The 25371-nt window shown below is 40.2% G+C and overlaps 17 protein-coding genes and 1 non-coding gene across 18 annotated transcripts; 7 read left to right on the plus strand and 11 right to left on the minus strand.

The window, feature by feature from the left end:
* Positions 1-234: 234 nt before the first annotated feature.
* Positions 235-1109, plus strand: REC102 (Rec102p; the record flags this gene model as incomplete). Its single annotated transcript, XM_452999.2, has 2 exons — positions 235-375; positions 486-1109. The coding sequence occupies 2 exons, from the start codon at positions 235-237 to the stop codon at positions 1107-1109; spliced, it is 765 nt and encodes a 254-aa protein (XP_452999.2).
* On the minus strand, positions 1106-1699 carry KLLA0_C17941g (uncharacterized protein; the record flags this gene model as incomplete). The annotated part of the gene is made up of 1 exon (XM_453000.1): positions 1106-1699. One exon carries the CDS (start codon positions 1697-1699, stop codon positions 1106-1108), a length of 594 nt encoding a protein of 197 aa, XP_453000.1.
* Positions 1700-2200: 501 nt separating this feature from the next.
* Positions 2201-3124, plus strand: EAT1 (putative hydrolase; the record flags this gene model as incomplete). Its single annotated transcript, XM_453001.1, has 1 exon — positions 2201-3124. The coding sequence occupies one exon, from the start codon at positions 2201-2203 to the stop codon at positions 3122-3124; it is 924 nt and encodes a 307-aa protein (XP_453001.1).
* A 481-nt stretch (positions 3125-3605) lies between these two features.
* MSB2 (Msb2p) lies at positions 3606-6332 on the minus strand (the record flags this gene model as incomplete). Its single annotated transcript, XM_453002.1, has 1 exon — positions 3606-6332. The coding sequence occupies one exon, from the start codon at positions 6330-6332 to the stop codon at positions 3606-3608; it is 2727 nt and encodes a 908-aa protein (XP_453002.1).
* A 921-nt stretch (positions 6333-7253) lies between these two features.
* On the minus strand, positions 7254-8960 carry SNU71 (Snu71p; the record flags this gene model as incomplete). The annotated part of the gene is made up of 1 exon (XM_453003.1): positions 7254-8960. One exon carries the CDS (start codon positions 8958-8960, stop codon positions 7254-7256), a length of 1707 nt encoding a protein of 568 aa, XP_453003.1.
* A 154-nt stretch (positions 8961-9114) lies between these two features.
* Positions 9115-10269, minus strand: MCY1 (putative cysteine synthase; the record flags this gene model as incomplete). The annotated part of the gene is made up of 1 exon (XM_453004.1): positions 9115-10269. The coding sequence occupies one exon, from the start codon at positions 10267-10269 to the stop codon at positions 9115-9117; it is 1155 nt and encodes a 384-aa protein (XP_453004.1).
* Positions 10270-10493: 224 nt separating this feature from the next.
* On the minus strand, positions 10494-11843 carry NMA2 (nicotinamide-nucleotide adenylyltransferase NMA2; the record flags this gene model as incomplete). Its single annotated transcript, XM_453005.1, has 1 exon — positions 10494-11843. The coding sequence occupies one exon, from the start codon at positions 11841-11843 to the stop codon at positions 10494-10496; it is 1350 nt and encodes a 449-aa protein (XP_453005.1).
* Positions 11844-12235: 392 nt separating this feature from the next.
* On the minus strand, positions 12236-12330 carry KLLA0_C18073r. The gene is given in 2 exon segments: positions 12236-12281; positions 12293-12330. It is a non-coding gene; the product is annotated as a tRNA-Ser (tRNA).
* Positions 12331-13073: 743 nt separating this feature from the next.
* KLLA0_C18117g (uncharacterized protein) lies at positions 13074-13298 on the plus strand (the record flags this gene model as incomplete). Its single annotated transcript, XM_453006.1, has 1 exon — positions 13074-13298. The coding sequence occupies one exon, from the start codon at positions 13074-13076 to the stop codon at positions 13296-13298; it is 225 nt and encodes a 74-aa protein (XP_453006.1).
* A 180-nt stretch (positions 13299-13478) lies between these two features.
* Positions 13479-14405, minus strand: ECT1 (ethanolamine-phosphate cytidylyltransferase; the record flags this gene model as incomplete). The annotated part of the gene is made up of 1 exon (XM_453007.1): positions 13479-14405. The coding sequence occupies one exon, from the start codon at positions 14403-14405 to the stop codon at positions 13479-13481; it is 927 nt and encodes a 308-aa protein (XP_453007.1).
* Positions 14406-14552: 147 nt separating this feature from the next.
* On the minus strand, positions 14553-15254 carry KLLA0_C18161g (uncharacterized protein; the record flags this gene model as incomplete). Its single annotated transcript, XM_453008.2, has 1 exon — positions 14553-15254. The coding sequence occupies one exon, from the start codon at positions 15252-15254 to the stop codon at positions 14553-14555; it is 702 nt and encodes a 233-aa protein (XP_453008.2).
* A 41-nt stretch (positions 15255-15295) lies between these two features.
* PRP18 (mRNA splicing protein PRP18) lies at positions 15296-15754 on the minus strand (the record flags this gene model as incomplete). The annotated part of the gene is made up of 1 exon (XM_453009.1): positions 15296-15754. One exon carries the CDS (start codon positions 15752-15754, stop codon positions 15296-15298), a length of 459 nt encoding a protein of 152 aa, XP_453009.1.
* Positions 15755-16007: 253 nt separating this feature from the next.
* On the plus strand, positions 16008-17174 carry TFG2 (transcription factor IIF subunit TFG2; the record flags this gene model as incomplete). Its single annotated transcript, XM_453010.1, has 1 exon — positions 16008-17174. One exon carries the CDS (start codon positions 16008-16010, stop codon positions 17172-17174), a length of 1167 nt encoding a protein of 388 aa, XP_453010.1.
* A 653-nt stretch (positions 17175-17827) lies between these two features.
* RPL38 (60S ribosomal protein eL38) lies at positions 17828-18064 on the plus strand (the record flags this gene model as incomplete). Its single annotated transcript, XM_453011.1, has 1 exon — positions 17828-18064. The coding sequence occupies one exon, from the start codon at positions 17828-17830 to the stop codon at positions 18062-18064; it is 237 nt and encodes a 78-aa protein (XP_453011.1).
* Positions 18065-18661: 597 nt separating this feature from the next.
* Positions 18662-20242, minus strand: KLLA0_C18238g (PEX28-32 family peroxisomal membrane protein; the record flags this gene model as incomplete). The annotated part of the gene is made up of 1 exon (XM_453012.1): positions 18662-20242. One exon carries the CDS (start codon positions 20240-20242, stop codon positions 18662-18664), a length of 1581 nt encoding a protein of 526 aa, XP_453012.1.
* Positions 20243-20596: 354 nt separating this feature from the next.
* On the plus strand, positions 20597-21286 carry CWC24 (U2-type spliceosomal complex subunit CWC24; the record flags this gene model as incomplete). Its single annotated transcript, XM_453013.1, has 1 exon — positions 20597-21286. One exon carries the CDS (start codon positions 20597-20599, stop codon positions 21284-21286), a length of 690 nt encoding a protein of 229 aa, XP_453013.1.
* A 44-nt stretch (positions 21287-21330) lies between these two features.
* CUL3 (cullin CUL3) lies at positions 21331-23538 on the minus strand (the record flags this gene model as incomplete). Its single annotated transcript, XM_453014.1, has 1 exon — positions 21331-23538. The coding sequence occupies one exon, from the start codon at positions 23536-23538 to the stop codon at positions 21331-21333; it is 2208 nt and encodes a 735-aa protein (XP_453014.1).
* Positions 23539-23834: 296 nt separating this feature from the next.
* SWC4 (Swc4p) lies at positions 23835-25328 on the plus strand (the record flags this gene model as incomplete). Its single annotated transcript, XM_453016.1, has 1 exon — positions 23835-25328. The coding sequence occupies one exon, from the start codon at positions 23835-23837 to the stop codon at positions 25326-25328; it is 1494 nt and encodes a 497-aa protein (XP_453016.1).
* Between the last annotated feature and the right edge of the window lie 43 nt (positions 25329-25371).

Genomic DNA, 25371 nt, shown 5'->3' on the forward strand with positions numbered 1-25371 from the left:
ACCGGACCACATCAGGCACTCAATATCACTTGGAAACTACACCCCCCGCCCCTGCAATATGAAACATAAAGGAGTATAAATAAAAAGCTCGGCGGCAAACAAACTTGGTAACTTATAGTTCACTTTAAAAGCATAGAGCTATCAGAAAGACGAAAAATCTTAACCTGAAGCATGATAGCGTTGTTTAGCGACAGTTAGGCTACATATGAACAAAAGCAAGATTGAGTTGATCTCATGAGTAAAATCGATGCGCTATATTTGAGCAATAAAGAAGGTACAGTTATTTCAGAATGGAATTGTGAGATATTCCTTCACCACTCAAAGCAAATACACGAAGATATGATTGTTATTCCATCAATAAAGCCTGCCAGTAGGGTATGTAACCAAAATAAACAGACGTGCTGACCAGTAGGTCAGGAAGCATTGAAAATTATGTGCTCCATTGTGTACTAACAAATGATCTTGAGCAATTACCTTGTATACAGTTCGTCATAACAATCAAAGGACTGAATGGCTTACAATTTGATAAGATTTTTCAGAGTTTCTGTCGAAGCGGTCCCTTTTGGGAAAAGCTGCAGTATGACTCCAAGTTTGACTTGGTTTCAGACAGTTTTCTGTGCGAGTTATGTTGTAAGCAATTTGGTAACATGAAGCGTGAGCTATTGTTTGATAAGCCGATGTCTTCGAAAGTCCATGACCCTGCTGCCATAGAAGTTGAAAGCTTTGACAAAGTGGTAATAGTTGCTAACTTCCAGCAAAACCCAACGAAAAGTATAGATATTCTGGATATTATAAATCAATGCAATGAGTATGTGAACTCTTTGTTTATTTCTCAGCTAGAGTTCAAGTTACCTTTGGTTTTTTCACCTGGAACAAGAAGCAGATTAAAAATGCATGAGGGTTCAATAGGTTTGGTTTCCAAGTGTCTTGACAACTCACAAACTGTTACACCGTCTATTGTCAAGATCATATCCAATGACAAAACATCAACAACTGTGTTTCAGATTTTGAACGAAACTTCAAAAACGCGTGCAACTCTTGAAAAATACAAAAGCACAAATAATTGGAATAAGTTACCACAGATGTTCGAAGGGACAGATAAGGATTAAACATTTTTAAATTTGTATTGCAAGGCTCTTAGATTACCTAATTCGAAATCAAGACTTGTCATGAGCCTCTTCACGATAAAGGCCACTATGAATAACAAATGTGGAATATGACATAATAATAACAAGGCAGTGGAACCACCTTGATTAAGGATGATCCATGAAAGGAATATTAACATGACAAAGTTCAAAATGTTTAATCTTTGGCTGCTTAAATAAAAATTCATCCTTCTAACTTTGAAATAGTTGTGAATGAATTCATATCGAAGAGTAATCACGGAGCAGCTTATTGATTGTGCGGAAAACAATAATATTTTTCTGTAAGGTCCCAATGTTTCGTTTTTTCTCTTAATTCTTGTTGCCAGAAGTATAAACATCCCGCAAACGACTAAGTATAGGAACGTCAATATTTTCAAGTATTTGTCGTTTTTCAAATTGTTCCTTAATTCCAATTTCCTAATCAAATCTTGTTGTTCTGCTGTATCCATCGGGAAGAAAGACATGCCATCCGGCACGTCTGAGTTTGATTCCTCATCACTATCATTTAACATGTGATTAAGAACTTCATTATCCAACCTTCTGAGTCTAGACATGATATCTCCAGCTCAATGTCTTTCTCCCCCCAGAAATAGTCCGTTGTTTAATTCGAATGATACTAACCTAAAATTCGCTCTTCTTCTCACCAATAAGGGATTGATTGATTTTGGGTTCGATTGTTTAATTTTTTTTTTTTTTTTATTTTGGAATCCTTCTCTCTGGTTAGGCGTTTGATCCACCATTGTTGTCTGTGAAATTACGAAGAGAGGTCCGTTGAAAGGTTGCTTGCTGTATTCGGTCCGCTTGCCGCATAAGGGATTTTTAGTTTTTTTTTTTCCTATCAGATCTTGTGCGTTACATAGTAACGGCCGGCTTAGGTGCCGTAAATTTGAAGATTTGAAGACTTTGATCCTCAAATAGAATTGGGGCACTTTTTATAAACTGATGCTCAAGCTCCTATTTAGGTCAGCTTTTGAATACACTTCTCACCCAAGAGTGCCATAGGAAGACTAGACTGTGGACATTGAATGCAAAAATCGATCAAGAAATAGTGAAATATGATGTCAAGAAGGTTGCATTCTCTGGCTAAGAAGGACATAGTGGACTTAGCGTACAGCCATATCGGAGGCAAGTTCGCTGGCAATCACCTCCATCCAGCCATCATTACCTTACATGGGGTGTTCGGGGCAAAAGCGCACTTCAAACCACTAGCCAAAAGGCTGGCCTCTGATTTGAAGACCGATATCTATTCTGTGGACTTAAGAAATCATGGTGATTCTCCTATAGCAAAGCCTTATGATTATATAACACTCAGCAAAGACATTGTGCACTTCATTAAGACCCAAGTGGGAGCTGAGAGACCTGTGCAGATGATAGGATTTTCATTGGGTGGTAAAGTGTCGTTGATTTCAACCCTATCAGATGAATGTAACATTAGAGGGTGTGTTTCTATAGATATTCCACCATATGAAACTCCTGTCCTCGATCCGATTCTGCTTGAAAACTATGACACAATCTTAAAGATAATAAACGGCGAAGATGGTTATGTCATAAAGAAAGGTGAAACAAATTGGAAGCATAAAGTCCTGAATATTTTCAAGGCTAACAAGTGCAATTGGAACGAAGGGCTGGCCCGCTACTTTGCAGCTGGGTTTGTCATGAACCCCGTTAACCATTCTGTAAAAGACGAATTCCTTGAGTTCAAACAGCCTCTGAAGTTGATGCCAGATTTACTGGATGAATTGAAAGCATGGCCAGACAAAGAAGCATTTGGCGCCAATGGTTTCAATTATCAAACTCAAAAACCGGTTCTGTTTTGTAAAGCTCTTAAATCGCCATTCATCTCCTCTGATTATTCCTTATTGTCTAAACAATATCCTAACTGCACCGTTGAAGAGTTTAACACATCCCATAACATTGCACATGAAGCTGCAGACCGCTTCTACGAATCCATTACTTCTTTCTTTAAAAGGTGTGAGTGAACTTGAAGGCCTCAATTGCGCAACTGCAATTGTCGTCGTAACATACCTCAACATTCTAAAAGGTCTAACATTTATAAAACAAAAGTTGATTTTGATAAGTAATTTAGTTTATATTTTACATACGCATGTTCAAGATAAAAGAGTGATATAGTAAAAAGAAGAATAGGGTCTATTTGGAGATCAAGTTTTGATCAATGAACACTGTTCGAAACAGTAACGAAGATTGTTTGACAATCAAGCACCGAAAGAGGAAAAAGAATTGAAATACGTATTGATGTTTCGAACTTTCACAATACTAATCTTTAGTGAATAATACATTGGTCCAATTAGTCATTTGACTTTATTGGACGTAATCGGTAAAAAATAGAGCAAAGCGGTGTTGCAAATGGTCGAGCACCATTTTAGCAACCCTCTCGTGGGTATCATTTAGTGGAGAAAAAAGCAAGAACAGAATACAAGATCGGTGAATCAAATTTTACCATTACAAGTCATTCCAACCTAATGAGTTTTCTGTGGCAATTGGTTTCGAAATTTTCAAACTAGATGTCTTTGTTGAAAGTTGAGGTTGTTTTTCCCCATTATTTGCGACAGAAGCAGCATCTTCAGGGTAATCGCTGTAAGTGTTATAATCAATCCAGTTATTAATCTTAGCACTTGGGCTGATTGACACCTGGTCGTCGTTCATAACGTTACCTTTTTCAACAACTGGATTAAAATCGAACGAAGATTCGTAATCATAACTGTCGTAAGAATGTTGGTCATCTAGATTTGGATTAGCTTGAAGTTGCTTCTTCTTGTTTCTAATTCTCACTGCAAGTAAGCAGATGCAAACCAAGGCTATCAAGAAACCACCGACAATGGAACCAACCAGAATTCCGATGGTCTTCCCGTTCGTACCTGTAGAAGATTTGCTTGAACTACTAGAGGAATAGTTGCTTGATCCTGGGTTGTAGTTTTGATCGTCTAAGGAACCCAAGTTAATTGCACTGCCGCTGCTCGACTTCTCTTTAGTCGAGTCAGATCCGCCAGAGCCAGAGTCAGAGTCAGAGTTAGAGCTAGAATCAGAGTCAGAGTCAGATCCAGAGTCAGAATCTGACGAAATTAAGGAACCAGAATCTGAACTGACAAGACCAGTTAGTGGAATAGAGGCATCAATGTACGATGAAAGCTGTTTTAATGCTGTTACATCGTTATTGTAAATGACACTGGAAGAGTTCAAAATCTGCGCTTGAAGAGTCGAGACAGAATCTTCTGGGAAATATACTTTTGCAACAGTGACAAGGTAATCTAAACTTGTAACCTTTAATGGAACTAACTCCAAAACTGAAGTATTATCGAATTTTTGGGCCCCATTGAAGGGATAGTTCAAAACCTTTGGCAAAAATTCAAAAATTTGAGCGTTAGAAACGGGATTGTTGACAGTAAATGGATAATTCAACTCCTTCTTGAATCCAACGGTAATTAGCGTATATCCTGCAGGTTGCACAATTTCAGTGGCAGCTGTAATAGCTTGAGGCAATGTTTCAGTAGCGATCTTTGAAGATGTGGTAGATGTAGATTGAGTACCAGATGTTTCGAATTCTGCTACCATGGTAGTAGGCAACCAAACTTGTTGTGTTGTGGACACTGGCTGCTCTGTAGTAGTGGAAGGTAGTGAAACAACTGGTTCAACGGTAGAAACTACGGAAGTGCTTCCAACCTGGCTTGTACTTGATGATGGTTCTTCAATTGGTTTGGTAACAATGCTTGGAAGTGATGTAGTAGCACTTGTTGGAGCCAATGTCTCAGTATCTGTTGATGGAGCAGATGTACTAACCACTGTTTCTGATGAGACAACATCTTGAGATGGAGGTAACACTGATGAAGAGATTTGAATGTCATCAGTAGCCCATGGTTCAGAAGTCGATAAAGTTTCAATTGGCAATGATGATGTTTCCTCCGTGAGGATAGTACTGGTTGAAGGCTCTGGAATAGATTCTGAGGTACTGCTTTCTGGTAGAGGTTCCAAACTAGTAGTGCTTAATGGAATTTCAGTGGTAGTTGGTTCCACGATGTCGGCACTTGTAGTAGAAGGAGTTGGTTCTTCCGTAGTGGTAGGAATTTCGGTCGATTCTGTAGTGGAGAGAGAAATTCTTGTTGATTCATCAGTGGTGGTAATAGGAACTTCTGTTGATTCTGTAGTGGAGAAATCATTATCAGTGGACTCAGTAGTGGATATAGGAACTTCTGTTGATTTTGAGGTAGGGAAGTAAATTCCAGTTGATTCATCAGTAGTCGAAGAAACATCTGTGGACCGCGAAGTGGGGAATTGAATACCAGTGGATTCATCGGTAGTTGATGATGGGATAGATTCGTCAGATGCTGTAGAAGAAGTAACAGGAGGGAAAGTGAAAGTTGTAACGAAATATCCACCATCACTTGAGGACGTTTCATCAGAAGTGGAATATTCAGTTGAAGAAGTAACAGGAGGGAAAGTGAAAGTTGTAACGAAATATCCACCATCACTTGAGGACGTTTCATCAGAAGTAATTTGTTCAGTTGAAGAAGGCTCAATTGATGATGTTACAACAGAAAAAGTGGATGGTTCAGTAGAAGAGGATTCCACGGACGAGAGGACTGATGAAGAAGAAACCTGAGAAGCAGAATCGGTGATGTAGGAAGCTGTATCACTACTGCTTTCAGCAGAACCTGTTTCAGTAACAGTTGTCGTAACAAAAGAATCTTCAGCTGAAGAAGTCCCAAAAGAGGTAGTCTCAGAAGAAAGAGCGGAGGAACCGGATAGAGTAGTTACACTAGCAGAATCGCTTGCAGTGCTCGAGGAGGAAGCCGAGTATTCAGAAGATGGGATACCATTTCCACTGGTAGAACGTGAGATCGCAGAAGAGGTGATCGATGAAGGAGTCAACACAGAAGTGGTACCTGAAGTACTACTCGAATCATCATCGCCATTACCATTTCTCGTACGACTCTTAGAGTGCGTGCTTGAAGAAAGCGAGAACGTGGATGGTTCTGCCACTGTCAATGAATCGTAATTCAAAGTAGTTTTCCAACTGCTCTCAGTGCTGGAACTGGTCTCGGTACTCTGAATGGATCTAGTAGAGTTATCAGAACGAGAAGTCTGGAAAAAATCCAGGAATCCTTGGGCAGATACTAAAAAGTTGCCCAAGAATATAACGGTTAACAAAAACCTTAAATTGGAAAATTGCATCGTGTTAAGCGAATGAAATCAAATGAAAAAAGAATGTAAAATAGTTGGAAAAGTAATCAAAGTTTTGCCGAAGGCCTTAGTTCAAACCTGAGATTCTCAAAGTTTTCTAATGACAAACCGGCAATCCGTAATAATAAGTAATAATTTTATATCACCAAACAATGGGACGGGGAAAAAAAAAACAGAGATCGATAGTACACTTCAACCTGCCTGAAGCTCTTGTCACGTTCAAAGTATAAGCTCACTAAACAAACGATGGCAGTTTCCTAAAGACTGAGGATTGGAAGGTAATTTGGATCAGTAGGTCAGTTCTGATAATCTTTCTTTATTAAAAACCTCTAATAGATCCTTCTTATCAAATGTATAAAAAACTTATAAGTAATTTGAGATGAATCAATAAATGAATGAATGGAGGAACACAAAGAAAAGAAAGATGTATACACCAAAATATTACCACTGGTAACGTTCTTTGTTGAAAAGTTTGACCCTGACGATAAATCTCGAATCTAAAAACTTATTATCTTTTGCCTAAAGCAACCCGAACGAAAACAGAAACTAAATTCCACCATTATCAGGTGTGTACATAAGTTACAAGTAATAGAATCTCTATGTTTGTTCCTTTGTTTATCTCATCCTGCCAATTCTTCCTGTAACCGTTCTGGATCTGGTAAAAAATTGGTGAAGTTGAGAATGTATCGCTATATACGATATACAAAACGCGAATCAATATGAAACACGATTACCCGGACCTCTAGTAACCTCATGTTACCGCCCGATCTGGCTGGAACACTCGAATCGGGCGAAAAAATTTCGTGACAGTCACGTGAGACGTAACCGGGTAATAGAATCTCATTATTAGACATGTGACACACATACCTACATATACATATATATGTATATTCACATGTATGGTATATTCCACTACTGTTCCATCGCTTCCCATATACGGCTCACTAGGACAGGGCTATCTTCGTCGAACGTCTCTGTAAGCTCAGTCTCGAGTGCCTGTTTCGATTGATGTTCTTCGATGTTTTCAAAGATATATGAGACTAAGTCGGGCTCGTAAACTCCCAAGTATTCTTTGACGAGTTCTTCCACTACGCCGCTTTCCCTTAGTAGATTCAACTTCTGTTGGAACGCATCGGTTTCAGGAGTCTCTTCCTCTTCTATCTCATTCTTTGTCTTTCCAATGGATTTCTTTAGTGCTAATTTAATCTTTGGTGCAGCCGTTGTCGCATCTGCGTCCGATACCAATTTTGTCTCTGTCTCTGTCTCTGGCTCTAGCTCTAGCTCTAGTTCTGTCTCTGGCTCTGTTTCTGTTGCTTTTTTCTTTGGTACTTCTTCAGATTCCCGTTTACGGTCCTCTTCATCTGCCTTGGATTCAGATTCCTTGTATGGCCTGTGATGGTCGTGGTAAGGATCCATGGCAAGATGTAATAACTCTTTTAACATAGGACCTTTGTTCTTTTGTAAATGCGTTTCGTAGTTTTGTAACCTTTGGTATTCTTGTCGTAGCGATGAGTATTGGACCAGTAACGAATCTTGGAAACTATGAACCATGGATTCATACTGGGCTTCTTGCGCATCTCTTTCCGCTTGAACTCTTTTTTTTTCCGCTTCGTAATCGTCCGCATCTTCATCATCGTAACCCTCAACCTCGTCGTCTGAATCTTCAGAGTCACTTTCAGCTTCAGGGGCTGAACCTTTTTCCGAGCCTCCATTAGTAACCTTGATACGGTCAAATATATGCTTCAAGTTTTGTTTCCTCCGTTTTTCTTCCTCCGCTAGCTCTTTATTCCGTTTCTCTTTCTCTAACGTAATGACACGAGTTCTAAACTCAACAATATCCTTACACAATTGGTCTAATGAGGAACTCGGAAGGTCACTCAACGTACTTATATCCACGTTATACTCAACGGCACTATTTCCAGCCAACCCTTTCTCCTGAGATATAGAGCCTGGTTCAGATCTCAACATTGTAATTAATGCGGAGAACTCATCTTTTGCAGTTTCATCGAGTTCCTTAGCAGGAGAACCTTCCGTCAGATCGCAAACGAACCGTCTAGTGTTTTCATCCATGTGAAGTCCGATCCCATCTGACCCGTTGTCAAACAATTTCTCAAGTAACTGTATCGCTTTCCCATATTCTTCCACTATACTTTCCTGGAAACTTATATATACCGTCAACGTATTCACACAATCGACGTAACTCCATTGTTTGATAAATTTGGTCTCATTATCTTCAACTTGCAGCTTTTTCCGTATTAGATTGTCTAGTCTGTCCATAACTTTATCAATACCCTTGGATCCAAGTCCCAGTGGAAAATGTGCTAAACAAACGGTATGCAACTGTTGTTCTAACGAAATTGGTAAAAAGGACTTCAAATCAACATAGCGTGAAGTTGAAGTCTTGAATTCATCAGAATTGTCCGTTTCATTAGTCTTCGAGGCTACTGAATTCCCTTTATCATGGTCTCTATGGCTGTTGGCTTGTTTCAACGACTGTTCAAATTTGGGGATATCACTCTTCAAAATCGGCACATATCCTGGCTTCGGCACCTGTGATTGCCAGTTCTTCGTGTCTCCACAGCAGTATAATGTGGGCGACACAAACAATACAGTATCCATTAGTGAGTTAAACACGTTCGGCCTAGTAGTATCAGCGTTTATTTGCTAACTCATCGCTGAAACTTTACGTCTACTCTCTCGATATATATATTTCAAGATTTTTCCAATTAATTGATATTTACAAAAGACCAAAGTTAAACACACTGTACGTTATTTATATGATATCTGAAATTGAAAGATCGTTACTCACCTGCAGGGCCTCTTTCCAGAACTTGCTTAAATGTCTAGAGCCACTGTCACATGCAATGATGCAAACATTTGAACCCTTCGGTAAGTTTTCCGCATATTTCAGCACTGCGACTGCATTGATTGCAGTACTGGCACCAACGAATAATCCGTCATTTACACATAAGAATTTGGCCATCTTAATAGCTTCCTCGTCTGTAATTCTGATGGAATCATCTATATAATTTTCCGCTTTCAGAAAGTTGTTTGTAATTCTGTTAAGACCAATTCCTTCCACTAATGTGTCCACTTGATGTCTTCTTCTTGTTCCTTCTTTCTCTACGTTATCGTACATGACACCGTATTTGATTCTATTGTAGAAACCCGAGCCTTGCGGATCAGCCAACACAATATGTACTTTGTCACCTCTTTTCTCCTTTAGATAACGAGAAACACCGGCCATGGTACCACCAGTACCGCATCCCGTGATGAATGCATCCACTTCCCCATTTAATTGTAGATAAATTTCAGGTCCTGTCGTTTCGTAATGGCATTTCCAATTGGCCTCGTTCTCGAATTGATCTGCAAATACACCAACACCCTCAGTGTACTCTTCTGAACACGACTTAGCTGCATTTACGTATTGGTTCGGATCCACTATACTAGCAGGTTTTACCTTGTTCACTATTGCACCAAGTGCAGTTAAAAGAGAAAGTTTCTCTTGGCTTGTATCGTCCGGTAGCGAGATATGGCATGAGTAACCCAACGCGTTACAACATATTGCAAGGGATATACCTGTAGATCCGCTTGTTCCTTCAAAGATTCTATTTTTCTTATCACTTGAACCCTTAATACCTTCCTGCGATGAGATGGTTTTGATAATATTCAAGGCAACTCTGTCCTTTGCGCTACCACCTGGATTATTTAACTCCATTTTGGCAAAAACGTTCAAACCAGTATAATCGGAAAGAGATTTAATTCTTACCATTGGTGTATTTCCTATCAAGTCTTCCACTCCATCCTTTGGTGGTGATAGAGCAGTTAATGTAGTTGTCTTAACCTTATATGCATAGTATAACGATGCAACAGCCACGAAAAGGGATGTTACACAGGCATAATCCTTCCATCTGTCTGCAGCAGTCATCGTTACGGAGCTAGATCAAAGGATAACAGCATGCGCAACTTTCGCTAGACGACAAATACTATTGTTGATTAAGAACTTCTATTATAAAAAGGATTTCAACTAACTAAAAACTGTTACAATTTGTGTGTATATTATCTTCGAGTTAAAGACATCACGTGAGTCTGACCAGGGAGGAGTCTAGAAAGGAGAAGGAGAATATGTGATTAGAACAATTAGTGTCACACTCAATCCTTGTTACCGATAACTTGTTTCACTGGTTCAGTTTGGTTTACGTACAAGCCATGCTCTTGAATATATCTGATGACAGAATTTGGCAGTAAATACTGAACCGACATTCTCCGTCGGATGAATAACCTTACCTTGGTGGAAGAGATATCATTATAGATCAACTGTTTAATGACAAGGATATTCCTTCTGTGTTCGTACATGATATCGTGAGACAACAAGAACGAACGAACATCTGAACCTGTTCTTTCCACGATGAGACAGCCGTAATTACCCAAAATATGATGTAAATCATAATCTGCCCAGACGTTAGGTTCGCCCATGGATTCTATCAAATCACCACCGGCAAGAAGCATGATCTTAACACCCATTCTTTCTCCGGCGTCATTTTTGATGACACCTTTCCGTTTCACATTAATTTCTTCGTTGAAATGGTCCAACACCATTGCCGTTCTAGTGTAAGTTGGTTGTAACGATTCCCAAGCATCAACCATGAGCCATGAAGAAGTTCTTTCACAGCCCAATTCACACATACGCACTCTATGGTGAGCTGGTGCCAATCCCGGTTTCTTATAGTTGTCACTTACGGGACTGTAGTACCCACCGATGACTTCAAATCTGGTCTGTTCAGAAATTGCATCCAATGCCATCTCAAACATTCTCAAATGAAGGTACGTGATTGGAGAGAACGATCCACAAGCAACAATGACCAAGGGCAATTTATTTGAGTTTCTTAACCTTTGTTTCAGTCTATGAGCCGGGAATTGATAATCCTTCCAGTTGTTGGCCTGACGCACAATCCCATGAGGCACTTCTTCCAAATCAGCGATTTGGAACTTGTGAATTCTCGAAGTAATCTCTTGGTCGAGGGATGCAGCAGCTGCAGCAGCTGCTGCCATCCCAGATGGACCAGAGACCGAACCGGATGCATGAGCCACTGGAGCCGAAGCCATAACTTCATCCGATTCTGGATTTGGATCTATATCCAAATCTACGTTCGCCGGTTCTGCAGGAGATTCAGATTCAGATTCAGAATCACCACTCGTTTCAGCTGACACCGGCTGTAGTTCCCTCTGTTTCAACGGGATGAACCCATTGTTCGAATTTGCTGACAGATGCTGCTGTTCGTTGGAATCGTCACTGGTAGAAGTCATCGAAGAAGCCAATTTCCGTTTAATGGCATTTTTCTTATACTTACGAGGACGAATCGGTTTATCTATAGCTGTATTGTAATCAGCTAGCACATATGGGATAATAGGACCGATTTTTGGAATATCGGTGCTTGATTGAAGTGCCTCACTGTCTAGTTCCTGAGGGGACTTGAAATTGGGATCCCTGGTAGGGTCCATGATGAAGCTTGCAGAGCGATGAGCGAGGAAGCGCGAGGACCGAAATTACCCAGTGGAAACACCGTTCACTGTTGTAGATAGTTTCTTGAAACTAGTTTTGTCACTTGTTTGTCACCGGTTCTCGAAGAGTTAATATTGACAAAAGATGGCTGAATGCAGAAAGCGGGATATTCAGGACAAAGAGAGTGAGAGAGAGACCCGAGTGAAAATTCGAGCGAAACGTGATGTAAACGTGACGAGGACAGCAAGTTTACGACATCAGGTGTTGTCAAGAGGGAACATGTGGATTATAGTGGTAAAGCATGGTCAAGGACACGGCTTGTAAAAAGGTCTGCATTACTGTCACCACATACGAAACGTGAAAGGGCTTTCACGGTTGCCAAAAAAAATGGCGTCACAGACAGGATTCGAACCTGCGAAGACAAAGTCCAATGCCTCTCTATCTAAGAATAGCAGGGCATCGCCTTAACCACTCGGCCACTGTGACATGAGTTCAGAGAGAGCAGATATGGAATAGCCCCAAGTCTGGGATCACAGTGTCCGTGAATTGCCTGAAACGTATCACTTTCGTATAGGACTTCTTCCCACTGGTGCCGGATGGTTCCCGAACCCCATTGACCAACACCTCCAACAATAAACAGACCATTCCAGATACTACACGACTTGACATACTAATAATAGTTACAGTGGTATGACAAGGTCATACCACTGCCATAGGCACCAGTAACAAAAGACTCCAACCGGTGACGTCACGTGACACAGCATAAGCCTCTCCCTGTTGCCCCCCCCGGATAACCGGGGCGACACCCCAAGGGGACCCCCTTGTAAACGACAAAAAGGCACTGTTTCACTACGGCAATGTCTGTGCAAAATTTTCTCAATTTTCTCAGAATTTCCCAGGATGTTCCAGTGGATCTCCCAATGATTTCGTTTACTATTGTCTCCCCCGCCCCCCTGAAAATACCATGACAACTTCAGGGGTTAGCCAGCCATAATAAATCAGCCTCAGCGGCACTTTTTCCAGAACGACACCCCCGCATTAACAGTATAAATAGGAGACACTGCTCGACCAATTGTCCCTTTCCTCTCTGTACTCTATAACTCATTCCTGTATATTAAATTATATTTCAATTGTGATCTATATACACATCAATCAACAAGTACTAAGGTACAAAAACAGATACAAGACACAAACTTACGCAAAAACACACCCACACACACAATTTAAAAATGGCTAGAACTAACAAATGGACCGTTCGCGAAGCTAAGGCTGAATCCCACTATTTCACTCATAATGGGCACTACGGTGTTTCCCCAAACTCTGTGAAGAAAGACGGTTATGGTAAAGGTAATTGGGGTAAAGCAGGGGACGAGATAGAAGATTTGATCGATATGGGTGAGATTAAACCTGCTTTCAACAAACAACGCAGAGGTTCTAACTCTCAGAAACGGTAGAGAGTTATGTTATGATCACTCTCGTCTCCATTTACTCGGTGGTGCCGTGTAATTGATAGACTTTTTTCATGTTTTTAGATGATTTGAGAAGCTGGTTTTGGGTTGTTACGACTGATGAGACAAGGCGACTCTGGAAGTTGCCTGCTGCTGCCTTTTGTTCATTCGTTCTTCCTATATATGCTAGTTCTCATACGTAATGCCCTTTTTTATATTTCTTTCAATATAATGATCCCTATCGTGATTAATTCTTTGTATGATGTTGTCTTTGAGAGATGTGGTGATAGTTTTGGCAGTCGTTGTGTCACGTGACACAGGATAAAGAAGCACACCGTCCACCACGTTGCAGCTAAGCACGCTTAAAGTCCTCTCCTCCAATGTCATGAACACGTCTTTGTCGGTATACATGCTGCAGCACACTCTTTTGCCTGCTTCTTTCCATTTCTGTAACTCTTGGATATGTCCCACATTGAACAGATCAAACCCATCTGGTTCCTCTACTACAACCCAATTCTGATCAGAGACACTGCCAGTTCCTTCTACTATCACATCCTCGAAATTTTGGCCAAATACCCAACTCCAGGGCTCGTATCCTGACTTATCTGTACTGTACATGGTCAGCAACTCACGATCGACACTTGCTTTTTGCTGGTTTGTCTGGGGGACATTCCTCAGTATTCTATCAATGATCTCGGTGGTACTTACACCCTCGGTACGTTTCACCACTTTGAAACGGCCGTTGTCCTTCATCTGCTGGTAACAATCTTCACCGTTTGCATCCGTGGTTATATCGTCCCCATGAACAACGTATTTACAACCGTACGAATCAAGAACCTCGGGTTCTGTCACGTAAGGTGCGTCTTTCACCACTTGGTCGCACCATTTGTTGCTCTCTGTATGGTAATACCGTTCTTGTTCGTGAATGACAGGCTTACCACCCTTGTGATGTTCGATATCTGCGTCGTTGTGAACTCCGCAGATGAGAAGTGATCCATCACGTTGATCTTTTGGAATCGTTCTTCTTGCCTGAAGAATGGCTCCAGAATGACCGTGGTGTGTGAAATCAAAACACCCATCGATCCATACCCTATTTTCATACAATTCAACCATGGCTTGAGGTTTAGCGGGGAGCAATGGCTTTAACTCTTTACCTTATATGAGGTTTGCCTGTAGTTGTCTTCAATTTCATATGCGTTATCATTTTCTTTTATATAGAAATACACACTGTTAAACGGATTGTCCCAAGCACAAAGGTTTTTATACCTGATGGTGGACTGCTTGGGCTGGGACTTGTGGGTTCGCAGCCATTGGCATCGGTTGGAACCCAACCGGTGCACTTTGTGTTGGGTTCTGCTGTAGATACCTCTGCCACGAATCCTTACATACGTAATTGTACACCATTGCGACATTTCTAGTAGAACATGCGTTCATCCAGGTCAAAAACGTGCCAATTATCGGGGGTAACGTTATTAATAGATCAAACACTATGTTTGCATGCATCTTCACCAACAGATCGTTGGGCAAATTGTACCGTTTCCTTGCGTATTCCACCGTAGAGCTGTGTACCCAGTACATTAAGATCGGTCCGATCACAGGAAGCAACGAAAGTACCGTGGCCCAACCGATGCCCCAATCAATCCAGATACATCCACACCCGAGGAAGCATCGGTCGTCGTACCATGCTCGGTTCTGTAACCGTTTCCATGTCTTGGTTTCCTGTTTCGTGCAATATGCAGGCAACTTCCTTCGAACCCTTTTCCCATTACTTAGTTCCGAATAGAATGGATCCTTCACCGGTTGAAACTTTGATCCCATGAAATCATCATACTTTTCCATACCATAGTCCTGAGCACTAGACTCAGCCATACTAGTGACTACACCACCCATCTTCTCGTCGCTTGATTGCCCTTTACCGCTTCCTTTTTTTGTTTCTGTTCCAGTTCCGAGGTTATGTAACATGTAGCCATCAGAGTGGTTTGAAATTAATTCTATATTTAAAATCATGCGGTTCTTCGCTGTGAAGATGTCCATTGCTTGAAATTGACAAGCCGTTTGATGTTGACGCACCAGTCATCAAGAACCATGTTCTCTTGTGTTTGTGCCTTGCTGCCTTGCAACTGCTGTTTCCTCTCGTGTATACCAACGTTGGTTAACCCGATCGGAAACTTCCCTTTACCTATACTTAAAGTAAGGTATTCTTGCTTTGCTCGCACGTAATCTTCATCTACAATGGCATCTAATACTCTTGCCAGTTGGGATAATTGCAATTGACCGAGCTCCTGTTTCCTTAATGCCACTAGAAGTGGGAACAATGCCACCTTAACCCGTTTCAAAGGCACGACAGTATATTCAGATTCTTGGGTTTCCCATTCTTTAAGTATCTCGTGTATATACTCATTGCAGCTCTCGTTCAACGGTTTCTGTTGACTGTTGTACCTTTCCTCGACTGCATGACTCATGACGCCTGCTTTGATGAACGTAAATACACCGTAGGCAGAGGTGCCAATCCACTTGGTTAGTTTCTGTTTATTTTATCGTTGATGGCTAGCTGTTTTTGTCAGTTTTAAAGATTTATCGAATTGATAATTGAAACAACTTTAACAACTTAAAGCCACAACAGGAAGGCGGAAGGAAGACAAAAGCAAGCAGAGAATCCGGATAGAGGTACCTGTTAGGTCTCATATATCCAAGCCAATAGTTAAAAATCTAATCATGTCTGAATCCAGTGGTAAAGATTTGGTGGAAGAAGTCGGTGAAGAGGCGTTCGATGGTAACGATATTGAGAACAATGAGAAAAAGGTTTATGAGGAATCGTTAGACTTGGATCTATCCAACGCCAGGAAGAAGATTTGGCTTGTACGTCTGCCTAAGTTCTTAGCTGAAAATTGGAGAAACCGTACTGCATTGCATGGACAAGAATTGGGTAAAGTTAGGATTAATAATGCGGACCATTCGATCCAGTTGTTGTTGAATGAGGATGAGGACAACAAGGACATACCGCACAAATATGACTTAGAGTTGACCAAGAAAGAAGTCACGAACGAGTACGTATTCACTGAACAAAATTTGAAGAAATATCAGCAGTTTGCCAAGGAATTGGAGTCGAACCCCGAGTTGCAAAGACAGGCATACATAAGGAAACAAGAAAGAGAGGAAGAGATGAAGAAAAAACAGCAGCAGATGAAGCGTAAGTACAACAAGAGAAGGTTTCAGCACCGTGTCATGACGGATAGGGACGGTAGAGATAGATACATCCCGTACGTGAAGACTATTCCGAAGAAAACTGCAGTGACGGGGAAAGTGTACCACGAATGTCAAGTGATGCCCTCGATAGACGATCCAAATTACCATACAATTGTGGAACATAGAAGACAAATCGTTAGAAACATCCACAAACCAACGGTTACGGTGCTTGACCAAACTCCTGGTGTCACTATGAGTAACGCCGGTATGTCGATGAGATCCGACACTTCCAAGTTCTTAAAAGTTGGAAAGGAAAAGAAGAACAACGCAAGGGCTATCCGTTTGCCAAAGAAGGAACTTTTGGATCTATTGTTCAAGTTGTTTGATGAATACGATTATTGGTCCTTGAAAGGTTTGAAGGAGAGAACAAGACAACCAGAAGCATATTTAAAGGAATCGCTAGATCAAGTTGCTATGCTTGTGAAAAAGGGTCCGTATGCCTTGAAATATACTTTAAAATCGGAATATAAAAAGTTGAAGGAAGCTGAAAGAGCTGCTACGCTTGGTGAATTGGCACAACACGCTGATCCAGAACAACAGCAGCAGATTCAAGACCAATTTGATCAACAACAACAACAGGAGAACGAGCAAGAGGAGGAAGACTTGGAAGACGTGGAAATGGAGGATGTGTTGTAGAACCCTTCAAACATAGTATATATATATATATATATATATATATATACACATAATCATGCCCCACCGGTTATCTAGTAAATGAATGGATATCTTATTCATGATGCTGGCATGTCTAGTCCTGTGATGTATTCTTGTGACCTGAACCAATAGTAGGATTAAAGAATTCAAATCACGTGATTAACAAAGGACTGTCCATTGTTAAAATAACACCCATACACTCCAAACACTGAAAAATAAAAACCCACACATCCGGATACAAAACGAGAAAATTCTCAATTGGGTAGTATAATACTCAAAGAAACCCAAAAAATCTCTAAAAGCCAACCTCCTGACACCCACACACCATCAACTAAACTTTTCACCAATCTCATCGACTGTGCTCATTGAGTATTGTGCAATTGGCAAGCCAGTAAACGTTTAGTTTCGAACAACTTTCGACAGTTTTAACGTTTTAGATTTTAACATTTGTCGTTAATAGTGGTGTTTTGTATATGTCCATTTAGTGTTTTTTTGATGTTTAGCGTTTTTTACATTGTATTATCGGTTCTTGTTTAGTATTCTTTATAACTTTTAATTACAGTTTATTAACTCTTTTGTCTTAATAGTTTCTGTGAATCTCCAAGCATCAACAACTAGGAAGTACATTAACAAAAATGGCTAAGGAAATCGCTGATATTAAGGAATTCTTGGAATTGATCAGAAGACAAGATGTCAACTCTGCTACCGTCAAGATCAACAAGAAGTTGAACAAGAACGGTAAGGCTTTCAGACAAACCAAGTTCAAGCTAAGAGGTTCCAGATACTTGTACACCTTGATTGTTAACGATGCTGGTAAGGCCAAGAAATTGTTGCAATCTTTGCCACCAACTTTCAACGTTAACAAGTTGTAAGGGTAGTCTAGAGAGACACTAATACTTTCTTTAATACCATATCAACTGTTTTTTTTGGAAATTCCACCAATCGTCTGTTTCAACCCATGGTGTGGGGTAAGTACTCTTATTGAATTGAATTTAAATTGAATTTGAATTGATTTAATTACCAGCACTTTGTACTGGCAATTTTTACCTGAGGAACGAACCATCCAGATTGAAATGAACAAACTCGTCAAATAAGTTATAATAAACGCATACTTTTTATCTGCATTCTTTCATTGATGAGACGATAAGATTACTACTCTAATGATGATAATACAGCTTGTATTAAGCGTCCAGTGGTAGGTTTTTTTTACCTGTGTTAATTGTCTTTGCGAGCTTTTAAAGTTTTATTTTGGGCTTCACAAGGAAAAATGACTGAGGTTATACACAGTATGAATTTTCCCTGGTATTATTAGTACAAGCTCTGTTATATCGTCATTATCACTGCATGATTATTATCTCATCTATTTTTTTTATTTGTTTTTGGTATATATGAGTATATAGGTGTGCTTTAAGCACGCTATTCGATACGAGTTGGAAACTCAGGGGACAGGCATACTTCGCTGTGAAATGCTACCTTGGAGTATCGTCGGAAGATGCAAGATTTGATTCGGTGACCCTGGATTTAAGATCTCCAGATGTGTCTGTTGAACGTTGGAAATTCTCATTCGGACTTTCTTCTATCACTTCAGAGTTATCGTCTGTTGTTTTATTCTGATCTCCCTGTTCTTCAGAACTGGCATCAGAATCACCTTCCGTATCCTTTTCGTAGGAATCATCAGGTATGATTCTTACGTCACTGGTATCACTAAACGATACTTTCCTTTGATTCGATTGAGAACCTGGTTCTTCTATCCTTACGCTTTTCCTCTTCTCTGTAGTATTTTCATCCGATGAATGAGAGTCCGACAAATTTACCATTGAGGGCACTGCACCAATCTTGATCAATTCTGCAGTTCTAATCCATCTACGACGTCTGGTATACTTAGAGAATGAATCCTCTGTCGATGGTTTTTTCCATGTGTTATCGTAGTAAATGAAGCCATCATCCGCACCAGGCGAAGCAGTAGTCTTTGGCCTCGTACTAGAGAGTTGGATGGCTCCATCATTGGTCATGTCAAGTCTCCATGTCTTATCCACCCATCTCCATGCCATACCGCTAGCCTCTTCTGGAAGTTTAAATTGTTCTGGAGATGGTGCCTCGTTTAAAAACTCATCTGTCCATGAACTTCTCTCGTAAGTCAACATGTTGGCAGTCCAGCCAATACCGAGCCAACGTCTCTGGTTCTCATATAATACATAAGTGAATCTAATGGGTTTCCCATCATCTGCATCGGTTCCAATCGAGCTCGATGAAAGATTCTTGACTTTCTTATGCACTGCAGCGAAGATTCCACCTTGATGCTTGTTAACACCACTCAAATCAAGACCGGTTATGTAAAAGACAAGTAACCGGACAACCTTTAATTTCCACAATAATCTTCTAGTGACTACAGACCATGATGAATGGTACGTGAGCACGTAAACACCAGCGATCAATACCAATTTCTGTGATGAGAAGATGAATATTGACACAATTACATAGACAGGCGAAAGAAACGCCATCGTCAAAAGTATCCGCTTAATATCGTTTCCCGTCCATACGGACAAGGGCGAAAGTAATAAATCAGCCTTCGTGTACACACAAGAAATGATATGCACAATGTCATCTAGTGTAGGCTTTTCCTTAATGGTAGTTTCCACAAAAGTATCCAAAGCAGAATATCCCCATAACAATCCGACAAACAAGAAATGGCCAAAGTACCTTACCACCACTTGGAAATACAAGATTACTGCGATGTAGCATATAACCATCAATACGCTCTTCCAAATATCGTCGCTAGTCCATGTTAAGAGCCCCAAAAACTCATTGCAAACAACCAAGTAAGGATAAAGCTTTACTAATGCTTTTGACACAGTAGGAGGCGTGCTGTTCAACAAAGGAGACGATTCCACGCCATTGCTGTTCTCAAAGTTTGTTTCTCTTCCACCAAGTTTCTGTTTCTCTTGCTTCTTCAATGCACTACGTAAGGTGTGGCTAGCCTTCTCGCTTAACTTACTCTCATCCTTATCCGTATCCAGAAACTGAGCCCTAGTTTCGTTAATGTCACTCATGTCGTTCTCACTGGCAATGATTAACTCTGCAAATTAAAATCAAATCACAAAAATCACAGCCAATATGAAACAATTGCTTTACCAGTTGAATGGTAGTCCTTCTGCTATTTTTTTCTGTCGTCCTTTGTCCCTTTCTTCGTAAAGGTCAGTCTTAACTCAATCTTTGTTCAAATCCTTTATTTTTTATGTTGATAATATGACAAAGATCACCTGAAATACGGTTACATTATTAAAAGACTATGTCATCGCAGGACAACTACGGACCAAAGAGGACCGTTAAGTATACTTAAGCAGTTGATATATGTTGATATAGTGGTAAAGGTGTTGGTTATATTGTTTTTTTTTTGAGTTTTCATGTTCAAGAAACGAGTAGTGAAAGGTTCCAGGGATAGCAAAAGGAAACGACTTGCAGATGAGGCCGTCGCATCTGACCCAGTGCTGCCGAAAGATACCGGAAAGACCGCTGTTGCTGAAGCACAGGTTGAGGTTGAAAATGAGGATAAACGTGCTTTGTATCTAGCAAAAGAAAGAGAAGAGCAAGAACAGGAGTTGGAACTCCGAAGGAAGGAACGTACGGTTTTAGAACAGGAGATAGACGAAGATATCGAACGGAAGGCAAAAGCCAAAGTTTCCGGGTTTGTCAAGCCAGTAAGCAAAAATATGAAAACGGTTACAATCACCGATTATCAACCGGACATTTGTAAAGATTTCCAAAAGACTGGGTACTGTGGGTACGGTGATAGTTGTAAGTTCCTACATTCCAGAGATGATGTCGCAGGTGGATGGAAACTCAACACGGACTGGAAAGTCGATGAAACTCAGGAGAAAGAGGTTCTCAAAGAGTTGGAAGAGATACCGTTCAGGTGCTTCCTTTGCAAAAAAGAATATACATCGCCCGTGGTAACAAAATGTAACCACTACTTTTGCAGCTCTTGCTTCATGAAGCAGATGAAGGTCTCAACAAACTGTCCTATATGCGGGAAGGAAACGGAAGGTGCTGCTAAGATGGCTACCAAATTGAGAAAGTTGTTAAAGAAGACGTGAAATAGTTTAATTGTTAAATGTATGGATAGAGTTAATAACTATATTTAAGGCAAATAGTGGTACATAGTTGTATTATCGAAATCCCTTTGTATGTACTCATTATTCAACAAATATTCGAGACTCATCTTAAAAAGACTTGGGCTCATTTCAAATAGTGGTATTGACAGTGCGACTTTGTCTTGAAGTTCGGAATGGTAAAGCTTTCTGTCTTGTTTCATGATCCTTGTCACAGCAGCATTGATGACACTTAGTCGAGAGTCCAGCAACTTCTTTTCCACACTTGACCTAGTAGAATCATTGGTAGCGTTTGGTCTAGTGTTCATTAATACCATTAACACTTTGACTTTTCTCTGTGGAGCTGTGAAGCCTTGATTGATGGAGAACATATCAGTATTGGATATGGATTTGCCAGGCGGACTCTTTTGCAAGATTTTTGTTTTTGGTGCAACAGACATTGAAATCAAATTCTTTCTCACTTCTTGCTGGGGTAGATTGGTCAATTCCACTATCTCATCGAACGTCAACGATTCATGCTCTTTAAACAACATGAATATGATTCCCGAAAACATTGGCATGGAAAGTTCATGATATGAGTTCCGAAACTGATATGCGATTTCTACTGTACTTAAATGATAGTTCCATTCCAATAGACGGCCTGAATGGGTCTTTGCATAGCGATTTTCATACTCATTCCTAATAGCTGCAAAAGAATCCGGAACGATAACATCCCTGTTCATATCAGAGCCCTGCAACGGCCAGAACATATTTGTTAACACATTCACGCTTATATCCCTTGTCTTCGAGAGTTTACCGTTCTTCTGCATGAAAGTGTTTGAGGAGTGTAAATCTCTCAGCATACCTCTGAGTTTAGAAGTGTAAGATGTACCAACATCCTCTTGCAATAAAAATATTAACTCCTGTTCTCTTAAGACATTAGATCTCTGCTGTAATAGCCTTCTGGAAAGCTGTTGACGATAAATGATTTCAAATGCGTCTTTATCTTTGAAAAGTTTGAAGAACTGTACACATTTCCTGATATTAGAATCCATCGCTGATGGTTCAGATTTTAAATAGTTGTCAAAGTATAATGACAAAAACTCTGGAAATATCTTTATCTGACTGAAGGCCTTTCCGAATGCCTCATTAATGCATTTAAACCCAGCTGCTTGTGCGCTATTCAAATGTGATCCCAATTCCTGGTACTTATCCTTCAATTTTATCAATTCCTGAATCCATGCTACAGCTGCAACAGATTTTTTCTTTGCCGATGTATCAATCTCAATACTGGTGATTTCCTTGACAATGAACTGTGATAACTGATCAAATATAACATTTTTATCCTTTTGCGACGAAGATATGGCAAGTAACCTGCTTAAAACATCGTTTTTATCGCTATTCACTATCTTTGCGACGTTATAAATTGCAATTTCTTGAATATTATCCGTCACCAAGACCCGTTCGGCAATATTGTGTAACTTTAAAATAGTATCTTGATCTTCAAATATATTGCAGCAGATCTTGTTCTCAGTATTCAATAGCTCAAGTAACGTGTTAAAGTCCTTCCACCTAGTCTCGTCTTGCTCAGCAATCAATTGACTATGTAGATTTTTATAGTATGCCTCTGTGCTATCAAGAAGAAATGGTTCAAATTCCATCAGGAAAACGCTGCTCATACCCTCTTTCAGCTCCAAACTATTAAGAACTGCAATAGCGTTCTTGAGTATATCAAATCCTGAGTACTGTGCTGCACTCTCTCTTGCCTGGTTTATCTCATCAACCAAAGAACTCTTAAGCGTACCGGAAACGTGTTCTACGACTTCCTTCAAGAATAGCCTCGAACCCAAAGACATAACATCAGGCTTATTTTCTCGTTTAGAGTACACAGAATCCATATATATGAAAACGTCTGAGATTTGGCTCAGATACACTTTTTGCTTCTCCCATACTTGGTTCAAAAGATTCAATGCCTCTGCCCGTGTAATTCCATCAAATGATGTCCTCACTTTGCCAAAATGATCTGACAACTGTCTCGATAGACGTTCATGCAACTGTGGACCATTCTTAGTCAATACCAGTCCATATACGGTTGTATATAGTTTCTCAAACGAGAGTTCAGTAACCTTACCGTCAAATATCTTATCTATACCATTTTGTAAAATCGCCCATTGTTCATCAAGACCCTCAGTCTTTCTACTGTACCGTCTGTTCGATATGATGGGTTTGACGCTCGGCATAGTGAGAAAATGACTCATAAGCTAAATCGATATTGGCCTTCTAATTCACAAAGTAGTGGAACACAGGCTCTTTTCCCCTGTACCCTTTGCCCTTTGGCAGTTTTACATGCCTAAAGCTTTAATTAGATATATTGATTTCAATCTTTTAATGAAAACATCAACACTTTACACAATTACGCAACTTAAAAGGAAGAGGAAGGAAACACACTAAGGTCAGCGAAGTGTCCTACTTGCAAACTGCATTGCTATAATTTATCATCAAGAGCACATTATTGCTATTAGTTACAGCGTTGTTCCTTGAAGTTTGTTGCAAAATGTCATCTTCCGATATATTCGATGTTTTGAACATCAGACCTAAGTCTTCTTCTCCAGATGCAGAGGCCCAAACGCCTACACCAAGTTCTGGTACAGTGAAACATAACAAGCCACAAGTTACGGGTATCCAGAGAGAATTATACAGCTTATTGGGTGATAATACACCAACGGTGCCCATAAAACAGGGCAATAAATTTAAAGATTCGTTGAACTCCAACATCAAGCCCTCACCTTGGTCCTTTGTCGAGTTCGAGGCTAACTCTCATTTGAAGTTACGACACTGGGTGAAGGGTTCTAAGGAATTGGTCGGTGCTACAGTTGAACCAAGTTCTTTTGCCAAATTCAATCAACATTTGACTATACCTTCTTTCGATGAGCAAGAATTTCAACAGTTCATGAATGGGAACAATTCAGAGTGGAAATACGGTGAAGTTCAATACTTGTTCGATCTTTGTAGAAACTATGATATGAAATGGTTTGTTATCGCAGACAGATTTAACTACAACGGTACTGAAAGGAAGTTGGACGATTTAAAAGAGATGTTCTATACAGTGTGCCAATGGTATTTCTTATACAAGGATCCGGATAATCCCCTAATCTCACAGTTGAATTTCCCCAAGGAAAAGGAATTGGAAAGAAAGAAGTATTTAGAGAGACTATTGAAGCGTACAGCAGCTGAAATAGCTGAAGAAGAGGCACTAATCATTGAATCTAGGAAATTTGAAATGGCTGCCAAGAAGACGCTACAGGAAAGAGAGGCTTTGTTACAACTTCTTGACCATCCACATTCAGATAAACCCATTTCACAGTTCCTCACATCTCAAGGAATGTCACAGCTATATGCAAACTTATTAAATGATAAGAATAGGAAAAGAAAACCCGATTCTAACACTCCAGAGAATCCGTGGATGAAACAGCAGCAGCAATTTGCTCAACAGAGACAACAAATCCAACATCAGCAACAGTTTAAACAGGGACAAATTATACAACAACAACAACAGCAACAACAGCAACAGCAGCAACAGCAACAGCAGAAACAGCAGAAACAACAGAAACCACAATCCGATCAAATCACTTCTAAGGATCAGCAACCTAGTGAGAACATAGAAGTTAAGACTGAAGGCCAACGGCTCAATAAAAAGCAAAAGATCGAATTACAAAATGCCCTTAGAAGAAAGCAGGATAGCGAGTATGCAGAGCATTTACTAGAAAAATTCACCCTAGAAGAGAGGAAAGCACTCGGCGTCATTGCCCATGGAGAAAAACTTGCTCCCGGAGTATACCTCAGGTCCTCAAAGATATCAACTTACAAGCCTGCTGTGCAAAACAAAATTGTCGCGACCTTACAAGAGTTGGGCCTACCGGTTCGACCTGCGATGCCATCTTTAGAAGTTGTTCAGGAGCATGAGAAGCTTCTTAAGAAAATTGCAACCTTATTAGAACTTAAGAAACAAGTTGATAAGCTAACGGCTGAAAAGCAGATAGTGAAATAGAACCACATAAATCTATATAAGGTTAAGTAACTGTTACAGGCTA

This window comes from Kluyveromyces lactis (assembly GCF_000002515.2).
Source record: "Kluyveromyces lactis strain NRRL Y-1140 chromosome C complete sequence".
NCBI classification, from domain to species: domain Eukaryota; kingdom Fungi; phylum Ascomycota; class Saccharomycetes; order Saccharomycetales; family Saccharomycetaceae; genus Kluyveromyces; species Kluyveromyces lactis.